This window comes from Hypanus sabinus, chromosome 20, assembly GCF_030144855.1.
Source record: "Hypanus sabinus isolate sHypSab1 chromosome 20, sHypSab1.hap1, whole genome shotgun sequence".
NCBI classification, from domain to species: Eukaryota; Metazoa; Chordata; class Chondrichthyes; order Myliobatiformes; family Dasyatidae; genus Hypanus; species Hypanus sabinus.
Window position 1 is genome coordinate 18,682,151 of NC_082725.1, and position 23,268 is coordinate 18,705,418.

The 23,268-nt window shown below is 37.9% G+C and overlaps 1 protein-coding gene across 5 annotated transcripts in view; it reads left to right on the plus strand.

The window, feature by feature from the left end:
* Positions 1–23,268, plus strand: part of LOC132378335 (triple functional domain protein-like) — a 346,417-nt gene that overhangs the window by 205,460 nt on the left and 117,689 nt on the right. For all 5 annotated transcript variants that reach the window (XM_059945155.1, XM_059945150.1, XM_059945151.1 and 2 more), the window contains exons 27-33: positions 1,908–1,997; positions 7,382–7,474; positions 7,819–7,930; positions 8,343–8,533; positions 9,732–9,833; positions 13,325–13,464; positions 18,058–18,157. In XM_059945155.1, coding sequence (XP_059801138.1) covers positions 1,908–1,997; positions 7,382–7,474; positions 7,819–7,930; positions 8,343–8,533; positions 9,732–9,833; positions 13,325–13,464; positions 18,058–18,157 — 828 coding nt within the window. The remainder of the gene's footprint in view (positions 1–1,907; positions 1,998–7,381; positions 7,475–7,818; positions 7,931–8,342; positions 8,534–9,731; positions 9,834–13,324; positions 13,465–18,057; positions 18,158–23,268) is intronic.

Consider the following 23,268-nt stretch of genomic DNA (forward strand, 5'->3'; position numbering starts at 1 on the left):
TACAGTGAAAGAAGAATCCACAATCCTGATCATTAGATATTGATTTTTGATTTAATAGCTACGTGCATCAAGGAAGTCAGGATTGTGCTTGGTTGTGATGTCTCAGGCTCAACCTTTTTACTACTTTTCATCTCACTTCATGTCAACTTACTCAGTTAGTTCCAGAAGATGTTGATGGGTATCTTTTGTATAAGCAGAATCTATAAATGGAAAAAGGAAGGAAGATCTTTTATGTGCCTCTCAATAAAATGCCCATTTACAGAACTCTGCATTCCTAAATGACAGTAATGGAGCTAAAGACCTGCTCAGGTATAAATGTAATACTTCATCCAGCGATTTGGACCTCCTCAAAACCATTTTATTGATATTAAACCCAACGTCCTTCACTTCGCAGATCAGTGGTCCGTGTCCATTAAGCACAGCTTTCATTGAACCTGCTGTCATGACATGTGTTTGTTTCTACAGTGTGTATTTATCTTTAAAATCCTGAGCACATTTATTTATAGGTAGCCAGCCCAACCTGACCTGACCCCAGCCCTCAGGACTCAGAACATAATTAAAACTGATCCATTCTAAGTGAGACATGCCTAGTTGCTTTCTGTCCATCTTGATGGGGGAGCTTAACTGATGAAAAGCACAATATGCAGTGGTTTGATCTGAAGAAATAATTTTAGATGATTAGTTGGAGGGGCTGTACAATAGGAGCAATTTACAGTAACCAATTAACTCAACAACCAACACGTGTTTGGTATGTGGAAGGAAACTGAAGCACCCAGATGAAACCAACATCGTCACGGCGAGAAAGTATGAACTCCACACAGACAGCACTGAAGATCAGGATTAAACCTGAGTCTCTGGAGTGTGAGGCAGGAGTGGTGCTGTCTGACTTCTAAAAAGGGAACGTCTAAACTCATGCTACTGCTTTAAGACTAAAGCAATGGTCCCTTTACCTCCTAAGCCATGAAAAAGCTGTTTACAATTTACGTATCACAGCAACACAGTCAATGAGCCACTGAATTCTCGTTATTTTAAAGCAGTCCAATACACATGTATTCCCACAGACAAACCTTAAGCACTTACACATGTTTGCACGTATGCTTTACAAAGTACCAGACATATACACATATACGCGCATACACAGCTATTGTTACTGCTGAGTTTTTTTTGAAAATACATTTGTTATGAAATGGTGACTTGCATTTATATGGTGACTTTCAGCACTTTGGATGCAAGAAGATTACATCTTTTTATTGATTTTATCTTTAAAGTGAATCTCTTTATTGATTTTGAATGTGGGAAACAAGGCAATTACCATTTGTGAAGAGTAGTGCCATGCGGATATTAATTAACGTAAAGCTCTGAATGTAGTTAGCGTTTTCGTTTAAATGACCTCCGAAAGCTAGAACTCCTGATTTCTAAATGTGCTCAGATAACATGCTGATATTTGCAGAAACAAAAGACAACACTCATTTCTTGGGAAGAATACCGTGAGTAAGCCATGGCTGACACTTGGTGTGTTCCAGCATATTGTTACGTGGGCTGGAAAGGAAACAACATGATGGTAGACAGCATTGATACTACTTATTTATTAGCACATCATTTAAAAAAATCTGAAATTCACCTTTTCTGATCTTTAAAAGTATTCTTGATTTCTTAATAATACTTGACCAATATAAAGGTGTCTGTAATAATTGCTCTCCTGTGCCATTGGACAGCATTTAAAATCCTTGTTTTTTGACAGAAATACAAAGCTTGTCTCTGCTGATTTTGCTGCTCCAAGATGATGATTAACAAATGAATTTTTGTTTCATTTTATTTTCCCCATATGTTAACATTCTTTCAGAAAATGAATAATGAGGCAGTAAGGATGTGTTTTGTGACCGTATTGCATTTTTTCCTATGAACAGGCTGACAAGTTCCAGATGTACGTAACATACTGCAGGAACAAGCCAGATTCTACCCAGCTTATCTTGGAGCATGCAGGAGCATACTTTGATGTCAGTATCATTCACATGATGGTGCTTTTCAACTCTTCCTGTTCTTCTCACTTACAATAATCATCCTTCGTAATATTTTAACAACCTTTATGTCTAATTTTGACTTTGAGTTGGAACTTTTTTCGACTGAGCTAGTGAAACAAGTCAGATAGAAGATGGGAAGAGGCAGGAAGTTGTGGACTAAGATCAAGGAGCTGAATAGATTGCTACTATTTATTGCTTCCACTCATGCGAGAAACCCTCCCTCCCAAATTGTGTTGCTCATAAGAGAAATCTTATAGTTGTCCAGTCTTGTGTATGGAAACCCTATTTCCAAATGTCAGGATTTCAACTTGCTTAATTGAGATTAAGAACTAAAATCATGAAGTTTATCATGCAGTGGGTAGATCTGAAGGAAGATGAAGATAGTCAAAGATATTGAGATTGGAATGTCAGGAACCTATATCTGTATGTGCATGGTTATCAATATAGTTTACACCTCTTCCATTCTGCCTCATCTTGTTATAATTACATTGACCACAATGGTTGAAAATGTAAATCCTGTAGCAACAGAAATGTGGGTATCTCAATAATTGTTCAAATTGTTTCTGAAAAGTGGTGGTGTAGGTAAACAGTGTGGTGAAGAAAGCTTCTGCCCTGCTGGGCTGTCTCATTCAGAACACCAAGTACAGAATTTGGGATGTTATATCTTGCAATTTTTATTTATTATTTTAGCAATACAGCACGAGGAGGCCTTTCTGGCCCTTCAAGCCATACCGTCTCACCAATCCCCAACAAACCCGATTGACCATAACCTAGTCATGGTACATTCTACAATGACCAATTAACCTACCTGGTACGTCTTCGGATTATGGGAGGAAGCTGGAGCACCCACATATTCCATAGGGCAGACATACAGAGCTTCCTTACAGAATGGTGTCAGAGTTGAACTCCGAACTCTGGAACACCCCAGGTTGTAATAGTGCTGTGCTAACCACTACACTACTGTGGCACCCACATGTTAATTGACAGATTTGAAATACTATTCACTTTTTGTCACCCTGTTCTAGGAAAATTGCCATTCAGCTGGAAAGGGTGGAGAGGACTCAAGGGTCTAAGTTATAGTGAGAGACTGAGCAGATTGGGACTTTCTTCATTGGAGTGTTGGAGAACGAGGGGTGATCTTACAAAGGTGTTTAAAATCACGAGGTGTAAACAGGATCAATGCACACAGTTTTCCCAGGGTTAGGGACTCAAGAACTGGAGGGATTTGATACAAAGCAGGTACTAGAGAGTACCCCAGTGGCTGTACCCCTTGACAATAAGTACTCATGTTTGAGTACTGTTGGGGGGGACAGCCTACCTGGTGGGAGTGACAGTGGCCGAGCCTCCGGCACAGAGGACGGCCCTGTAGCTCAGAAGGGTAGAGTTAGAAGAAAGAGGTCCATAGTAATAGGGGACTCAATAGTCAGGGGCTCAGACAGGCATTTCTGTGGAGGTGACCGGGAGTCCCGGATGGTAATTTGCCTCCCTGGTGCCAGGGTTCAGGATGTTTCTGATTGCATCCAAGATATCCTGAAGTGGGAGGGTGAAGAGCCAGAGGTCGTGGTACATGTAGGTACCAATGACATAGGAAGGAAAGGGGAAGAGGTCCTGAAACGAGAGTATAGGGAGTTAGGAAGGCAGTTAAGAAGAAGGACCGCAAAGGTAGTAATCTCGGGATTACTGCCTGTGCCATGCGACAGTGAGAGTAGGAATAGAATTAGGTGGAGAATGAATGCGTGGCTGTGGGATTGGAGCAGGGGGCAGGGATTCAAGATTCTGGATCATTGGGACCTCTTCTGGGGCAGGAGTGACCTGTTCAAGAAGGACGGGTTACACTTGAATCGTGGGGGGACCAATATCCTAGCGGGGAGGTTTGCTAGGGCTACAGGGCAGACTTTAAACTAGTAAGCTGGGGGGGGCGGGAGACTGGGAGAGGAGGTTAGTTCACCAGTGGAGCAAGTAAATAGACAGTGTGTGAGGGAGGAAAGGCAGGTGATGGAGAAGGGATGCGCTCAGCCCGAAGATGTAGGGGAGAAGAAAGAAAAGGATAATAAATTTGAACGCATTGTTAGGGATGGAAAGAGAGGAGGAGATGGAAAGTATCTTAAATGTATCTATTTTAATGCTAGGAGCATTGTAAGAAAGGTGGATGAGCTTAAAGCGTGGATTGATACCTGGAATTATGATGTTGTAGCTAGTAGTGAAACATGGTTGCAGGAAGGGTGTGATTGGCAACTAAATATTCCTGGATTTAGTTGCTTCAGGTGTGATAGAGTAGGAGGGGCCAGAGGAGGAGGTGTTGCATTGCTTGTCCGAGAAAATCTTATGGCGGTGCTTTGGAAGGATAGATTAGAGAGCTCCTCTAGGGAGGCCATTTGGGTGGAATTGAAGAATGGGAAAGGTGCAGTAACACTGATAGGAGTGTATTATAGGCCACCTAATGGGGCGCGTGAGTTGGAAGAGCAAATGTGTAAGGAGATAGCAGATATTTGTAGTAAACACAAGGTGGTGATTGTGGGAGATTTTAATTTTCCACACATAGACTGGGAAGCTCATTCTGTAAAAGGGCTGGATGGTTTAGAGTTTGTGAAATGTGTGCAGGATAGTTTTTTGCAACAATACATAGAAGTACCGACTAGAGATGGGGCAGTGTTGGATCTCCTGTTAGGGAATGCGATAGGTCAGCTGACAGATGTATGTGTTGGGGAGCACTTCGGGTCCAGTGATCACAATAGCATTAGCTTCAATATAATTATGGAGAAGGACAGGACTGGACCTAGAGTTGAGATTTTTGATTGGAGAAAGGCTAACTTTGAGGGGATGCGAAGGGATTTGGAGAGAGTGGATGGGGTCAAGTTGTTTTATGGGAAGGATGTAATAGAGAAATGGAGGTCATTTAAGGGTGAAATTATGAGGGTACAGAATCTTTATGTTCCTGTTAGGGTGAAAGGAAAGGTTAAAGGTTTGAGAGCACCATGGTTTTCAAGGGATATTAGAAATTTGGTTCAGAAAAAGAGGGATGTCTACAATAGATATAGGCAGCATGGAGTAAAGGAATTGCTCGAGGAATATAAAGAATGTAAAAGGAATCTTAAGAAAGAGATTAGAAAAGCTAAAAGAAGATACGAGGTTGGTTTGGCAAATAAGGTGAAAGTTAATCCGAAAGGTTTCTACAGTTATATTAAAAGCAAGAGGATAGTGAGGGATAAAATTGGCCCCTTAGAGAATCAGAGTGGTCAGCTATGTGTGGAACTGAAGTAGATGGGAGAGATTTTGAATGATTTCTTCTCTTCGGTATTCACTAAGGAGAAGGATATTGAATTGTCTAAGGTGTGGGAAACAAGTAAGGAAGTTATGGAACCTATGACAATTAAAGAGGTGGAGGTACTGGCGCTTTTAAGAAATTTAAAAGTGGATAAATCTCCGGGTCCTGACAGGATATTCCCCAGGACCTTGAGGGAAGTTTGTGTAGAAATAGCAGGAGCTCTGACGGAGATCTTTAATATGTCATTAGAAACGGGGATTGTGCTGGAGGATTAGCGTATTGCTCATGTGGTTCCATTGTTTAAAAAGGGTTCTAGAAGAAAGCCTAGCAATTATAGACCTGTCAGTTTGACATCAGTGGTGGGTGAATTAATGGAAAGTATTCTTAGAGATAGTATTTATAATTATCTGGATAGACGGGATCTGATTAGAAGTAGCCAGCATGGATTTGTGCGTGGAAGGTCATGTTTGACAAACCTTATTGAATTTTTTGAAGAAGTTACGAGGAATGTTGACGAGGGTAAGGCAGTGGATGTAGTCTATATGGACTTCAGCAAAGCCTTTGACAAAGTTCCACATGGAAGGTTAGTTAAGAAGGTTCAGTCGTTAGGTATTAATGCTGGAGTAATAAAATGGATTCAACAGTGGCTAGATGGGAGATGCCAGAGAGTAGTGGTGGATAATTGTTTATCGGGATGGAGGGCGGTGACTAGCGGGGTGCCTCAGGGATCTGTTTTGGGCCCAATGTTGTTTGTAATATACATAAATGATCTGGATGATGGGGTGGTAAATTGGATTAGTAAGTATGCCGACGATACTAAGGTAGGAGGTGTTGTGGATAATGAGGTGGATTTTCAAAGCTTGCAGGGAGATTTATGCTGATTAGAAGAATGGGCTGAACGTTGGCAGATGGAGTTTAATGCTGAGAAGTGTGAGGTTCTACATTTTGGCAGGAATAATCCAAATAGAACATACAGAGTAAATGGTAGGGCATTGAGGAATGCAGAGGAACAGAGAGATCTAGGAATAACTGTGCATAGATCCCTGAAAGTGGAGTCTCATGTAGATAGGGTGGTGAAGAGGGCTTTTGGAACGCTGGCCTTTATAAATCAAAGCATTGAGTACAGAAGTTGGGATGTAATGCTAAAGTTGTACAAGGCATTGGTAAGGCCAAATTTGGAATATTGTGTGCAGTTCTGGTCACCGAATTGTAGGAAAGATATCAATAAATTAGAGAGAGTGCAGAGACGATTTACTAGGATGTTACCTGGGTTTCAGCAATTAAGTTACAGAGAAAGGTTGAACAAGTTAGGTCTCTATTTATTGGAGCGTAGAAGGTTGAGGGGGGATTTGATCGAGGTATTTAAAATTTTGAGAGGGATTGATAGAGTTGACGTGAACAGGCTGTTTCCATTGAGAGTAGGGGAGATTCAAACTAGAGGACTTGATTTGAGAGTTAGGGGGCAGAAGTTTAAGGGAAACACAAGGGGGTATTTCTTTACTCAAAGAGTGATAGCTGTGTGGAATGAGCTTCCTGTAGAAGTAGTAGAGGCCAGTTCAGTTGTGTCATTTAAGGTAAAATTGGATAGGTATATGGACAGGAAAGGAGTGGAGGGTTATGGGCTGAGTGCGGGTAGGTGGGACTAGGTGAGATTAAGGGTTCGGCACGGACTAGGAGGGCCAAGATGGCCTGTTTCCGTGCTGAGATTGTTATATGGTTATATGTTAAAGTAAGGGGTTAGATTTAATAGGAACCTCAGGCAACCTTTACATCTAGAGGGTATATGGATTCAGCTACCAGATAAATGGTTGAGAAAGGTACATTCACAACATTTAAAATGTACTTGAATGGGTATTTGGTTAAAGAACATTTGCAAGGTTATGGGCCAACTGTCAGTAAATAGGAAGTAGCATAGGTAGGAATCTTGGTCTGCATGGATCAGTTAAGCCAAAGAGCTGGTTTCTGTACTCAGTGTTTCGATGGATTGACTGTTCCTAAGACATTTCCGCATTGTAATTGACCACATTTTTATTCTGTATTAACAGTATTATCTCCTATATAATACATTATGTACAAAATATTGTTCTTAAAATAGGAAATACAACATCGTCATGGACTAGCCAACTCGATCTCTTCCTATCTTATCAAGCCTGTGCAGCGAATAACTAAATATCAACTGCTTTTAAAGGTAGGAATGAGTAAATTTTGAGAAAACTTAGGAAGCACTAAAGAGTTGATTTGCTGAATTCAATAAAGTAATTTTCAATGTTACATTTTCAATAATACATTCACAAGATTCATCTACAAATACATAATTGTGTTTGTATTAGAATCCACATTGCAGCTAATTGTTTGAATTGATCATATTTTTGTTAACATTCTTTGTATTCAAGTACTTTATTCAAAAATGAAAGGATGGTACAAAATTATTTCAGTGGAATAAAATCTTCTAGAATTTTTTTCATATTTAGTTTTACAAAGATTTCTCAATAGCAATGAACATAAAATTTCTCTGGATTTGTTAATTTGCAGGAACTGTTGACCTGTTGTGAAGAAGGGAAGGGAGAAATTAAGGATGGCTTGGAGGTAATGCTGAGTGTTCCAAAGCGAGCCAATGACGCCATGCATCTCAGCATGTTGGAAGGTACGTCATTCATGTACCTCAATGCTGAGGAGGACATTCTTCCAAAGTTGTCCAGGCATGATGATATTTATCAGTTTATGTGCTGATTAATAACTCAAAGTAAAAATTGAATTATGTGAGTTTTAACAGTTGATTTATTTAACCATATTTTACATAATCTCTGCTTTATATTATTTGCTAAGTTAATGTTAAAAAGGTAAAATACAAGCAAACTTCCTCTACCAATGTGTCTATTCTGCAGTAAAAGGCATGTGAGAATGTCAATGCTGTACTTAATGTTAAAACAGAACTATAAACTGAGATAATTCCTTCTTATTAGCAAATTTTCACAAGAGCATTTTTCTACAAGATCAAAGTGTGAAAAGATAAATTGATGAGGTCTTAAAAAAATTAAAAATGTTGTTGTAATCAGGTTTTGATGAGAACCTGGAATCCCAGGGAGAACTAATTCTCCAGGAATCCTTCCAAGTGTGGGATCCAAAATCTCTGATCCGCAAAGGCCGAGAGAGGCACCTCTTCCTGTTTGAAATGTCGCTAGTCTTCAGCAAAGAAATCAAAGATTCTAATGGGAGGAGTAAATATATCTACAAACACAAGTTGCTTGTAAGTACTATCAACCAAAACGGGAATAACGATGCAGCTGAATTGATGATGGAAGTTCAATCTTGTAGATTAGGAATGCACCTGATTAGAAAGACTATTCACAGGAGTACCAAAGTGTGACCAGAATAATTGTGATTCATTTCCATTCATATACCATTCTTGGTCAATCACCTGTTCATTTTCATAATTTTTCTTGTCTTTTGGGCTTGTCTTGTCTCTTGTCTTTTAAATCCTCATAGCTTAGAGAAAAATCATGTACGTTGAAACATATACAGTACACCTGATCTCGAAATTGTTCAGCATTAAGTGATGTTCCCACTTAATTTGTTTTTCCTTCCATAGAATTTTTCCTTGAGTTTTCTTTAATTCTTAGTAATCTGTCATTGTACATTGCAAGCCTTCTGTGTCTGATTTAACTTTTATATTATCTCAATGCAGTTTCATGGTTTAAATGTTTTTTTATTTTTACAACAATAGCAAAAATGAAAAATCCCCATGGAATGCAATTAAGCAGTATTTGACAGGAAACACAAGATGGAATACTGGGTAGAAAGTTAAACAAGGAGGTTAATTTTAAAGGGCAGCTTCAAGGGAAAAAAAGGCAAAGACAAATAACAAGGAGATTCCAAAAATTATGTTTTTGACAGCTGAAATTGTGGATGTTTGTGAGCTATTAAAATGGAGATGCTCAAATGGCCAAGATTGGGGAACCACAGATTACTTAAAGAGCTGTAGAGTTTCAGAGATGAAGAGAAACCTGGAGGGATTTGAAAATAGAATTGAGAGTTGTTGGGGAGTCAGGCAATGATCCTCTCTACAGGAATGCAACTATCTACTACTGATATTCAGTGGCATTGCCAAGTCCTGTCTGCACATCCACATGTAAACCATACATTCCATGACAACTCCTCTGCGCTAATCCAAGTATTTCAAGTAAAAACTAATTGTTTGGTTTAACCACTGAAATTGTACTTTAAAATACTGTTTTATAGCCAGCAATAATATTGTCAGCTTTTTGATTTTTGCTTTGTTGGTCTATGAATGGACTTTATTTGTTATGTTCCATTCATTATAATTGTTAAAGCAAAAATATTATAGAAAATAGATCTGCAAAACGTAAGAGTTTTTTTTCCCAACACACCCGTTATCAATGGGAAGATTATTGAGAGTTGAACTAGTATTTTCTTGATTGGTCTAGACCTCAGAACTTGGTGTCACAGAACACGTGGAAGGAGATCAGTGTAAATTTGCATTGTGGATTGGACGGACACCAACCTCGGACAATAAAATTGTTTTGAAGGTAATATTAATTTTTTTTAATCTAAGAGTTTTCGAATAAATTGATTGACTTCTGTTTGTGCTAAGTTTAGTTATGAAATGCTTGCTAAGATTCGGCATCCGTTATTCCATCTCCCTCCCTTATTCTTAAACAACACTAATGTTAATTAAGGTTAACACTACTTCCACACAGCAAACCAATGAATTTTAAAACTGTATGGTAACATTCTAGACTCAAAAACTAATATTCTTTTATTGCGTAAAGCCATAAGATTATTGTCCCAATTATTTATTGTACTTCCTTTAAGAATAGAAACAATAATTTAAGCTACAAAACATTTAAGAAATAGTTAATGAGCAAACATATGTGGAGTTGCTTATCTTTAAACAACTTCTTCATAATCTTCTGATCACAAGCTTTACAACAAAGTGATCTACAGAAGAGTATTGTATAGAGTGATGGAGCATTGCTGTTCAGAAACAAGCCCTTTGGCCTATCTAGTCTATGCCTGTTATTCTGCCAAATCTCATCGCTCCACTTCTGGATCATAGCTGTCCATGTATAACACAGATGTTAAATGCATTGCAGTTGCAAGAAAAAGTTTGTGAAACCTTTGCAATTACCAATATTCCTGCATTACTCAGAAAATGTAGTCTGATCTTAATCTAAGTCACAATAATACATAAACACAATTTGCCTAAGCTAATAACACACAGACGATTGTACTTCTCATCGATACTGAGTACGTCATTTAAACGATCACAGTCTAGATTCAAAAAAAGTATGTGAACCTCTGAGGTAATGGCTTCTATGAAAGCTTTTTAGAGTCAGGTTTTCCAATCAATGAGATGAGATCAGAGGTGTGCGTTGTAGAGATGTCCTGCCCTGTAAGAAAGATACGCAAAGTCAGGTTATTGACACCTGCTCTTCTCAAGAAAAATCCGTTTATATGCACCATGGCTTGATCAAAACAACTTTCAGAGGACCTTAGAAGAAGAATTGTAGTGCTGCATGAAGCTGGAAAAAGTTACAAAGCATTTCTAAAGACTTGAGTGTTCATCAGTCCACAGCAAGAGAAATTGTATCCAAGTAGAGAAAATTCAGTATTGTTGCTACTCTCCCTAGGAGTGGGCGTCCTATAAAGAGCAGATTAAGAGCACAATGTCCAATGCTGAAGGAGATGAAAAAGAACCCAAGAGTGACAGCAAAAGACCTTCAGAAATCTCTAGAACTTGCTGAAGTCTTTGTTCATGTGTCCATTATAAGAAAAGCACAGTACAAGAAAGGTGTTTGTGGAAGGACACCATGGAAAACACTCGTCTCCAAACAAAACCATTGCTGCATGTCTCAGGTTTGTGCAAGACCACCTGGGTGTTGTGTAGCACTTCTGGGACAATGCTCTGTGAACAGATGAAGTCAAAAGTTGAACCTTTTGACAGAAGTGAATACTGCTCTGTTAGGAGGAAAAAGGGCACTGCACACCAGCACCAAAACCTCATCCCAGCTGTGAAGCATGGTGGAAGCAGCATCATGGCTTGGGGCTGCTTTGCTGCCTCAGGGCCTGGATAGCTTGCAATCATTGAGGGAACAATGTATTCAAAATTGTATCAATATGTTTTACAGGAGAATATTAGAGTAGCAGTCTGTCACCTAAAGCTTAATAGAAGTTGGATGATAGAACAAGATAATTATCCAAAACACAAGAGTAAATCAACAACAGAATGGTTTAAAAAGAAGAACATCTGTGTTTTGAAGAGGCCAAGTCAGAGTCCAGTTCTTAACCCAATTGAGACAGATCTTATCACAAACAAGAAAATCTGCAGATGCTGGAAATTCAAGAAACACACGCAAAATACTGGAGGAGCTCAGCAGGCCAGGCAGCATCCATGGAAAAGAATACAGTCAGGCCAAGACCCTTCAGCTGGGTTATCTGTCCTGCTGAGATGGATCTTAACCCAGTTGAGATGCTGTGGCATGACCTGTGGAGGGCTGTTCATGCAAAGGATCCCCAAAATATTGATGAACTGAAACAATTTTGTCTGAAGGAATGCACTAAAATTGCTTCAAGCTGATGTGCAGGACTAATAAGCAATTATGGGAAATATGAGGAAATCTGCAGATGCTGGAAATTTCAAGCAACACACACAAAATGCTGGTGGAACACAGCAGGCCAGGCAGCATCTATAGGGTCCAGCCCAAAACGTCGACAGTGCTTCTCCCAATTATGGGAAATGTTTGGTTGAAGTTATTGCTGTACAATGGGGTCACATCAGTGACTGAAAGCAAAGGTTCACATACTGTTTCCGCCAAATACATGTAATATTTGATCATTTTTCTCAATAAAATATGAATACATATACTGTCCTTTTGTGTTATTTATTTAATTGGATTTTCCGTATCCTGTTTTAGGATTTGTGTGAAGATCTGATCATATTTTAGGTCATACTTGTGCAGAAATAAGAGAAAATTCTAAAGGGTTCAGAAACCTTCCGGCACCACTGTATTTAGTTTTACCGTTGCATTTTGTTCATCCCTAATCTTTGTTTAATAAGGTTTTTATTTTAAATTTCAAATTTAATGACTTCATATATGTGTTCTGAAATACAGTGGATTCAGCCTAATCGGGAGATGTCAGGACCAGTTAACTTTGGCCCAGTTGAGTGACTGTCCTAATTAGCTGAAGTTTCATGAAATAGTTTAAAACATATAAAATGGATAAACTACCATTTAACAAATTATGTATTTAGTAATAAATTATGTATTTAAATGAAATAGAGAACAAATTAGAAAATTAACAGTACCATAAAACTCTAGTTCCTGACAGTTATTGATAGAGGAATTCATTCAGTGTACGCTGCTGTGTTTTATTGATTGACTGTGAACAATGTCAATATGGCCACCTAGTGCAGTTAATGGACTACCTTCAGACAATGTTTTCGCTGATTACATTCCTCGTATCTTCATTTTCATTGTAACTTTCAAGATAATGATCAATACCTCCAAATTCTTAATAGTTCCTATCTTGTTCAAGTACTAAAATAGTTTCATTTTCACTCCTGGCCATTTGTGGCATCTGAATGCTTGATACTGCAGTGAGCAAAACAGTTCCAAATTCTCTTCCTTATTTCTCACCAGCTATCAGTGACGAAAATCATTGATTTTTGAACACAAGCACACACAATTGGCACTATTTAAAAGCTCTTAGCTCTAGGCTTGGTGTAGTTTTCGCAACACACAGATGCACAGGACTGACACTAGTTTGAAACTTAGGCAACAATCTGCTGTCCCAGTTAAATGTCTTAATGTCGCAAATAAAGGAAGGGAACCCTAGTTATTTTCTCAAATCATTTTTGTTCTTTAAGAGTTGATCCAAATAAGCAGCTGAAACCAACTAACTGATGGCCCAATCCTCTTGTCATTTGTTTTTCAATTTATGGAAGCATACAATGCAGGGTAAATGTCAGTTTTCATCTTATTTATATGTTTTTTCATGATTTTTTTCCATGGTGAAGGCATCGAGCATTGAAAACAAACAAGATTGGATTAAACATATACGAGAAGTTATACAGGAAAGGACTATCCATCTTAAAGGGGCACTAAAAGAAGCAATCCATCTGCCCAAACCTGCATCTCACAAGCATAAAGGAAGGAGGTGAGTGATTCCATCTCGCTTCTTATATTGTCATTATATTTAGTCTAAAATTATGCTAATAATCCAAGGTAATATAAATATTTAATGTACATTGTCTATCAAGCCAATTATTCATGAACGGGATGATGTGTCATCTTTCAGTTGTGCTTATAACTGCCCAGATTACTACTTGTTTTCTGAACGGTGAAGTTAAAACCAAGTTGACAACATCTGCACCTAACCTGGCATTTCCGCACATGTGGAATTGGTTTACTTAACTAAGACTATCAGTGGCAAATTATGAATAATATTTCTTTTATAAATTGGCTAATAACTGCAAAATTTCAGTGCATTAATTGCTATACTATTAATGCAAATGACTGCCTGTGAATTAACTCATAAAATCTTGATGAAATATAAGAGTATAAACTGTAATAATGTCAGCTTCTATTCACATGGCATATTTAACATATCAGAGCTGCCTCATTAATAACTTAGATAATGTTTCACTGAGTCTCATAAGGGAATGCGAGGACAGATGAAGTTCAAGGAAGGTATTTCAGAACTGTGGGGTTTGGTTGTAGTAAGGTCATCTCCCAGTGGTGGGACACTTTCATTTGGGAGTGAGCAAGAATTAGAAAAGTATGAATATTACCAATGTTTATCGAGCCAGAAGAGATTTTAGAGCTGGAGATGGAATTAAGCCAAAAGTTGAAGACAAAGATAAGAATTTTAAAAGTTGTCTTAACCAAGAACTATGACCGTTATTGGATCAACAAGATCTGTTGATACAGTGCCATATTAGACCCAGTGACTTGAATTGAAGAGTTTTCATGACCATGAGATATAGGAGCAGAATTAGGCCACTTGGCTCGACAAATCTGCTTTACCATTCAATCATCGCTGATTTTTTTCAGCTCCCTTCTTTCATCTTCTCTCCATAACCTTAACCCCCATATCAATCAAGGACCTTTCAATCTCTGCTTTAAATATGCCCAATGATTTGGCTTGGAGACATCAAGTGCTTCTCATAAGCTAAGCCATTCATTTCTGGGATCATCTTGTGGGCCTCTGCTAGACCCTCTCTTTTCTTAGATACTGGGCCCAAAATTGCTCACAATGTTCCAGATGCAGTCTAACTAAAGTCTTAGCAGTGCATCCTTGTTTTGATTGCCTAGTGCAAACCTGCAAATTAACCTTAAGGAACCAGTACTCCAAATTCCCTTCGCAATCTTGATTTCTGAATTTTCTCCCCATTGTCTACATCTTTAATCTTCCTACCAAAGAGCATGACCCCATACTTCCCTACGCTGTATTCCGTGGCCACTTCTTTGCCTACTCTCCCAACCCATCCGAGACCTCTGCACACTCCCTTCCTCTGTGATGTTCTCTGCCTCTCCACCTTGGTATCATCTGCAAATTTGGCCACAATGCCATTCGTTACTTCAACGTATAATGTGGAAAGTTTTGTATTTGACAAGCCACAGCATTTCAAAGACTTGGAGAGAAAAGGAAGGTTGGATATAAGGTAGCGTTTTACAAGCATGGGAGGAGGTTGGGGTCTTAAGCCCTTTGTTTGGGAAGGGCTGATGGCAGTAGATAAAATTGAGAGGATTCATTGCCTTCCAGTAACATATGGAACCTGGATGTAATTGGTTTGAATGGGCCCATTGGCTCATATGGAACCTGGAGAGAAGTTTGGTAATCAACACTTTGAAAGCAGTGGTGTTAAGAAGGTTTGAAGGCAAGATTATTTTTATTATTTCGAGATACTGTGAGGTAACAGACCCTTCTGGCCCAATGAGCCCATGCAAACCAATTACACCCAGGTGACCAGTTAACCTACAAACCCACATATCTTTGGAATGTGGGAGGGAACTGGGGTACCCAGAGGAAACTCCTCAGAGACAGTGGTGGAATTGAACCCAGGTCGCTGGCACTGTAATAGCATGACGGTAACTGCCACGCTACTGCTCATCCTACGAATTTGGGGGGGGGGGGGGCGGGTGTGGAACTAGGAAGAAACTTAAGAAAGATGTGGGATCATTGTCAGGACTAAAGAGCAGAGATGTGGTAGTGTTTTCTCTGTGGGCTGGTGGGAGGAAGGAATGTAGCAGAGGGAGCTGTCCTGATTTCTTAACCTGGGTAACGCAGTTCATGAGTTCCCATTTATTATTACCTATTGCTGTCCTGTAATTTCATTTTGATGGGGCAGAATATGCCTTGCATAAAGCTGCAGAATTCTGAACCCTACATGATTGTCCCAATTACAACAATCTGCTACTAATTGACTAACTGTGTCCATCTACATTGTGACGTGGCTAGCCAGCTCCATAAGCAAGAAAAGACATATTATTGTTAATATGGTTAAAATTTCAGAGTTGGTTGCTAGGCAACAAATGTAATTTTTGTCCTTTTATATTTTCCTCCATTTGTAGGTGCATGTACTATAAATGCTACCTTGGGTTTAATGGCTGTGATAAAAGCTAAGTTACCAGAGAAACATACATAATTGTGTTAATTGACTCACAATGTGATAATTGTACAGAAGGGAATGGTTGTTAATGAAAACATGACAAGCTTTAGACCTTTGATGCATGTTGGTACAAGAGTCTGCATGTTCCTACATACTACTTGCTGGTAGATTATTGTTAAAAAATGGAGACTGATCATAGAATTTTCTTGAAATTATGTTTTAATATTTCTGTGTTTTGTCTCCTTCCCCAAAGTTAATTTTACTAATAAGGTAAATTGTAAAACATTCTGATCACACAAAACCACTTGTAGATACCAGACAGTACATAAAGATTGAAAGCTGTTTTTTCAGAAATGTTGCCACAATTACAATTATTTTCTATTTGTGGGATTCTGTGAACTCTCTCCGTGCATCAAAAGCATTTGTCAGAAAAGCAAATATTTTAAAAAATTAATGATTTGCAAATTGAGGAGAAACATATTCCGTAAATGTGTGGCCCATAGCTTACAAATGTCAGTGAATACCATAGCAACCACCAAATTAGAGATCTGGTTAACTAAAGCATTGCCTGATATCTTTGGATGTATTATTGTACACTGATTCCTTGCAAGCATTCATATCGAATTTTTAAAAAATGGTTTATCTGTGCATCATAACGTAGAACATGGACTTAAGCATGTGTTCATCTCCATTTAATTGTTTTTCTTGAACTTGTATGGTGAAATTCAAATTCTAGTGTTAATATTATAAATATTGTACTGTGCTATAAACAAAGGTATTGTGCAGCGAGGAACAGGTCACTTTTCATAAAACAGCTCTTATGAGTGATCATTAACTTCAAATGGTTATTCCTATGTTGATCTCCACATTTGCTTTCCTCGCTGACTGGTTCTAGTACTTTCTAATTTCCTTTAGTGAGAATATGTGCCATTAGGTTGGAATAGCTCTTTAATGATCTCTCCAAAACCAACTTGGTAAATGTGAAGTAGTTCCCCATCAGATCCCTCTTAAATATTTCAGCTTTCATCCTAAGCAATGACCTCTAATTCTAGTTTTAATCAATCTGATGGGAAAAAGGCCTGCATGCCTTTGCCTTATCTATACCCTTCATAATTTTGTATACCTCTATAAGATCCCCCCTCATTCTCCTATGCTCCAGGGTATAAAGTCCTAACCCACTTAAGATATCCTTGTAATGCTAAGCCAAAGTTGAATCAAATTGACTACTTCATCCTGAATGTCAAGTGACTTAATCATCTAGACAAGTCTTCCAAGCAGGGTTTTGTCAAAGGATTTGCTGAAGTCCGTGTAGACAAGATCCACTGCCGTCCCTTCCATCAAAAACTATAAAATTGATTAGACATGACCTACCACGTACAAAGCTATGTTAACTATCTCTTATCAGGGCCTGCCCATCCGAATCCATGTACATCCTATGCCTTTGAATACCAACCGATTACTTTTCTTCTTCTTTCTTGAATAATGGAACCCCATTTCTTATCCTCCAGTCCTCCAGCACCTCACCTATGGCTAAGGATGTTTTAATATCTCTGCCAGAGTTCCTGCAAGTTCCTGCACTAGCCTCCTCAGTCCTTAGGGATTTATCCACCTGGGAATCTATGACTTCCAGGAATCACATTACCTTCCAGAACTCCACATCCTGTAAATCCATAAAGTACATTGTTTTACCACTGGTGGTTATGTACTTGTTTACCTAGGTAGTAAGTACTAAAGTTTCCACAGTAAACTTCTCCATCTCTCTGTTCCATGAAGGTATTCCTTAAAACCTACCTTTGACCACACTGGTTATTTCACTATATGGCTTGTATTCAGATTTTGTTTGACAACCATATTGTGAATTACTTGGTAGTAGATCACTTCATTGAAGTTGTATATAAGTGTGATTTTCCCATGTACTTCAGGGGGAAAAAAGCATCTTGATGACATCCTGAAAACACACTTGTCACAATGCATGTTCTTTTTGGACAGGAAGTGCACATTATTGTGATAACAACTTCTAAATAAATATGGTTAACAAATAAGTACCTACGGTGGCAGATTTATAGTAATTAAGAATCACAGTTTGTTATAATTCACTGGAAGTACTAACGAGTGTGGGGTGTTACATTGTTTTTCAGGGATGGAGAAGAACTGGACAGTCAGGGAGATGCAAGCAGCCAACCTGACACAATCTCCTTAGCATCACGGACCTCACAGAACACTTTGGACAGTGATAAGGTAGGCGACATTGTGATAATCCATATAGTTTTCACCGACTGGACTAGATACCAGTGAATTGACTCCGGAAATGGTACTCTTCACAATTTAACCAATGACTTCCTATATCTTTCAAAACTGAAAGTCAGCAGTATCATCCACTAGAATTTGTGGTTTGAAACTAAAATAAGATTACAGCTGTTACAAAATGTATTTCTTTATCCAAGTTCCTCTCAGACATTTATTTATGTATGTTTGATCATATGTACATATGATGATGAGTCCATGACCAGATCAGCCATGATCTTATTGAATGGCAGAGCAGGCTCGACGGGCCAGATGGACTAACCCTGCTCCTATTTCTTATGTTTTTATCTGCCATGAATAACTGTATAATGATACAGCTTTAAACTGTAAGTGTAACTTTAAAACACATTCCTTAATTAGCTAAAATAGTTCCGTTTGATTAAGAAAGGCCGAAGGCAGATGTATTTCTCACTAAAATAAGAAAAGCTCACAAACCGTCACTTCCCTTTTCAATCAATCCTATTAATTTCATTGACATGAATAGGGCTGGTCTAATGCTGCAAGACTGGAAATAAAGTGAATCCAGCCCAAGCACTCAGGATGCTTGTGTTCTGCACCTGAGATCATCTGACTTCTGATTTCCCCTGCTTATATGCAGGTACTGAAGTCAGGAATGCTGTTTTCTAAAAGGAGCAGCTTCCTGGCAGTTTACAATTGCAGGAAAAAAGTATGTGAATCCTTTGCAGTTACCTGGTTTCCTGCATTAATTACTCATGTCTTCATCTAAGTCACAATAATAGACAAACACAATCTGCTTAAGCTAATAACACACAAACAATTGTACTTCTCATCAATACTGAATACATCATTTAAACAATCACAGTCTAGGTTCAAAAATGTTTGTGAACCTCTGGGGTAATGCCTTCTACAAAAGCTGTTTGGAGTCAGGTTTTCCATTCAATGAGATGAGAGCGGAGGTGTGGGTTGTAGAGGTGTCCTGTCCTACAAAACAAAGACACACAAAGTCATGTTATGTTTATGTGCACCGTGCCTTGATCACAACGACTTTCAGAGGACCTTAGAAAAAGAGATGTATGAAGCTGGAAAAGGCTACAAAAACATTTCTAAAGACCTGAGTGTTCATCAGTACACAGTAAATGAAATTGTCTCCAAATGGTGGAAATTCAGTACTGTTGGTACTCTCCCTAGGGGTGGGTGTCCTGCAAAGAGCACATTAAAAGCACAATGTACAATGCTGAAGAAGATGAAAATCTTCAAGAGTGACAGCAAAAGACCTGCAGAAATCTCTAGAACTTGCTAAGTTGGGGCACTGCACACCAACAGCAAAACCTCGTCCCAGCTGTGAAGCATGGTGGAAGGAGCATCATGGTTTGGAGCTGCTGTGCTGCCCCAGGACCTGGACAGCTTGCAATCGTTGAGGGAACAATGAATTTGAAATTTACCAAGACATTTTACAATGTTAGTAATGTTAGGGTACCAGACAGTCACCTAAAACTTAATAGAAGTTGTATGATGCAACAAGACAATGATCTGAAAGACATCATCAACAGAATGAAAAGAAGAAAAAAAGCATCAAAAGAAGAAAATTTGTGTTTTGGAATGGCCAAGTCAGAGTCTAGACCTTAACCCAATTGAGATGCATGATCTGAAGAAAGCTGTTCATGCAAGGTATCCCAGAAGTATTGATGAACTGAAACAGTTTTGAATGAAGGGATTATCTAAATAAATGTCTGAAGGAACTTGGGCAAAGCAACACATTTTGCAATAGCCAGTATCCCCTGTATAATTTAAAAGAGAAATACTACCACTATGTGTTAATTGCCCAAATCTTGCTTGAAGAATATGTCAGGATCATTCTTTTCTTCATGTTTGTGAGCTTATCTTTACAAGTGAAATATTTAGTTAAAATTATTATTTCTTGGAATGGTAAACATCACCCAATGATCTTTCTTTGGAGGTTTCTTTTTAACTACGCCTGGAAAGTAACTTCTTATTACAATTCATTTCTTGATGCTTGCATCTCGACTGAAAATTTCAGTTAAATAAAAATGTTTATTTACTTTATACAAAGCAGTTATTTTGCCACAGTATGCTTTAAGTTAATATGCTACCATCATGGTCATGACAATCACTGCTCACTGCTTTTAATGTACACCCAGCAACTGAAAGTAGAAAAAGCTCTTCTGCTGATTGGTGCAGCAGTTGAGAGTAATCATGAAACACCCTTTTTCAGCTGATTATAAGTACACGCTTTTGGCTTTTGCATCAGTACAGAACCTCTTTGATATGCTAATATCTTACCTTTAACGTGAAGAGAATTCATTGTATTCCAAATTTGCTCGAAAGAATATAGTTCACCTCCACTGCAAAATAAATACAGGAATTCAACTGGTGTGGATTTGAAACTGCCTTTGAAGCCATTTTAGTATTCCTGGTATTGTCAGAAAGCAATGAAAGATTTAAATGATTCAGCTGGTAGTTCAAGCCGAAGTATGGAGTCTGTATCTCAGCTTCTGAGCTCTCTAGCTGTTCCTCACCAAAACTGGGTAAGTTTCTTGTACTATGGCATAGATTTCAAGGGTAAGATAGAAATCAGGAAAATAATCCAAAAATGTTGTGGTGGATTTCTTTTCTTATGCTTTAATAATAATTGGCAAAGTATTTGGCTGCATCATATAGGATAATGCTTTGCCAATAATGTTGTAGTAATAGCATTAATAAATTGCTTCTCCAATAAATATACAGCCTTTAGAGTTCTAAAAGAATTAACTGTTTGTAAAAAAATACAATTTAACCTTTATTGATTGGAATTCTTCAATTTGTATGATATCTTCCTATTTTTGAAATTCCTATTGACTGTATGTAAAAATAAAATGTATGGATGTTACATTAACCTTTCGTTACTTACCAGACCAGTTATTTTGTGTCTTTGGAGTAATATTCATTACGATGTTCTGAGAATAAAACATATATATTTTATGTAACTAAAATGTTATATCAACAAACTTAATGGATTATGTTATAGGTTATACTGAATGATTTTGTTAATAGTGCTCTGATGAGGGTGTTAATCATGGATTAGCACTTGTCCATACTTAGAGAAGCTTGATTAAAATATTAATATCTTGATTAAAGCATTATGATATTGTATTTGTAGAAATCTTATCCAATTGTTTCCCCCCACATCAATGTCTGCTGTCTTAATTCAATCCAGGATGTTTGTTCTCAATTGATTCTAAATTAATTCAATGTCATTAGCTGAAAGTCACATTGTTTTAATGATTAAATATTTTGATTGAAGCCTGGGTATAAAGCCTATTGTGAATCATATAATAGTTTGCTTTTATTTTTACAGTACAAATTATTCCTACCATATAATATTTTCATTTTGCTTTGTGATTAAATGTAGTTCAGTTGTTTTAATTATTTTGAATGCATCAGTTGCAAAATGTAAATGTGTCACAGTAATGACAGGCTAGCTTGTTCTTCAGATAAGCATCTTTTTCACTGATTCATCCACGATGCTGAGAAGGATCATATGGAAATAGCACTCCCTATTAAAATCCATAGTCTATGGTTTAATCCTGAAGGGGTTTGAATATATATGCTATGTGAATATGATAGTTGAAATTTTGAAAATACACTGAAAGATTTCTTTTTTTAAAGCCAAAGCATTCAACTTCAGAAAATCCCTTCACAATTGTGCATTTTATGAACCAAGGAAAGATTAGCTTTATTAGCTTTATTTGTCACATATACATCAAAACATATAGTGAAATGCATTGTTTGTGTCATTGGATGTGCTGAGAGCAAACCGCAAATGTTGCCATGCATCCAGCGCCACCATAGCATGCCCACAACTTATGAACTGTAATGTCTGGAATGTGGGAGAAATCCAGAGCATCTTTAAGAAAACCACAGATTGCAGATAGAGGCAAGAAATGAACCAAAATTACTGGCACTGTAAAGTATTGCACTAACCCACTACGCCACCATTCAGCCCTACAAGCTGAATAGCTCTACTTGTTCTGACTCTATCAAGCATAAATTTGTATTTAATAGCCTGGAAATTGTTACACACCTCAAAAATTGCATTACACTGGGGATCCAATGCATGCTTACTTCATGCAATACTCTACTACACATCTGGCTCAATCATTTGTACTAACTTTGTCTCCATTGCAGGGCAGTTGTGATAGTTTGAGAAGCAGAGTTGTAGTCAGAATTAGAATCAGGTTTACTATCATTGACATGTGTTAAGAATTATGTTGTTTTGCAGCAGCAGAACAGTGCAGGACATAAATAACACGAGAAGTTACAAAAATAAATAATGTAAACAATGAAAATATGTTGTAGTGTTCATGGGTTTTTTGACCCTTCAGGAATCTGAAGCACAAAAAATGAGACCTTGGGTCTTGATGAAAGGTCTTTGCCCAAAATGTCAACTGTTTATTAATTTCCATCAATGCTACCTGGTCTGTTGAGCTCCTCCAGGATTTTGTATGTAGCTCTGGATTTCCAGAATTTGCAGAATTGTGTTTATGAGGCCTTGTCTGCCATCTCATTTGGATATAAAAGAGCCCATGTAATAACCCTGAAGAAGAACAAGGAATTCTCATCTAGCATTTTGGCTTATGTTTATCCTTCAACCAAAATTGGAGAATAGATAGATTATTTGGTCATTTTATGAAATCTGTGAGAACTTGCATATTTCCCACATCACAACAGCAATTGCACTCCAGATTGGCTTTAAAGCACTTTGGGGGGGGGGGTCTTGAAATTGTAAAAGGCATTATTTAATTTTTTTTTATTCTTTACAATATAAACATACGTTCTGTATTTAAAGTAGATGCATTATTCCTATCCTTGAATAAATTCATCAACTTCAGTCCTTCAAGTCAATCAGTAGCTCAACACTTCAATTAATCTGAAGTGTAGAGTAGGTGGATGGGATTGGGTTGGGAATGGGATAGCTTAGGTTTGGTATGTATATTTATTTTGTTACTAAATAACTCAGAACATAAATTTGCTCTATTAGATCTTCAAATTTGTTCAGAAAATGAAAATGTTGACTTATTTTAAGC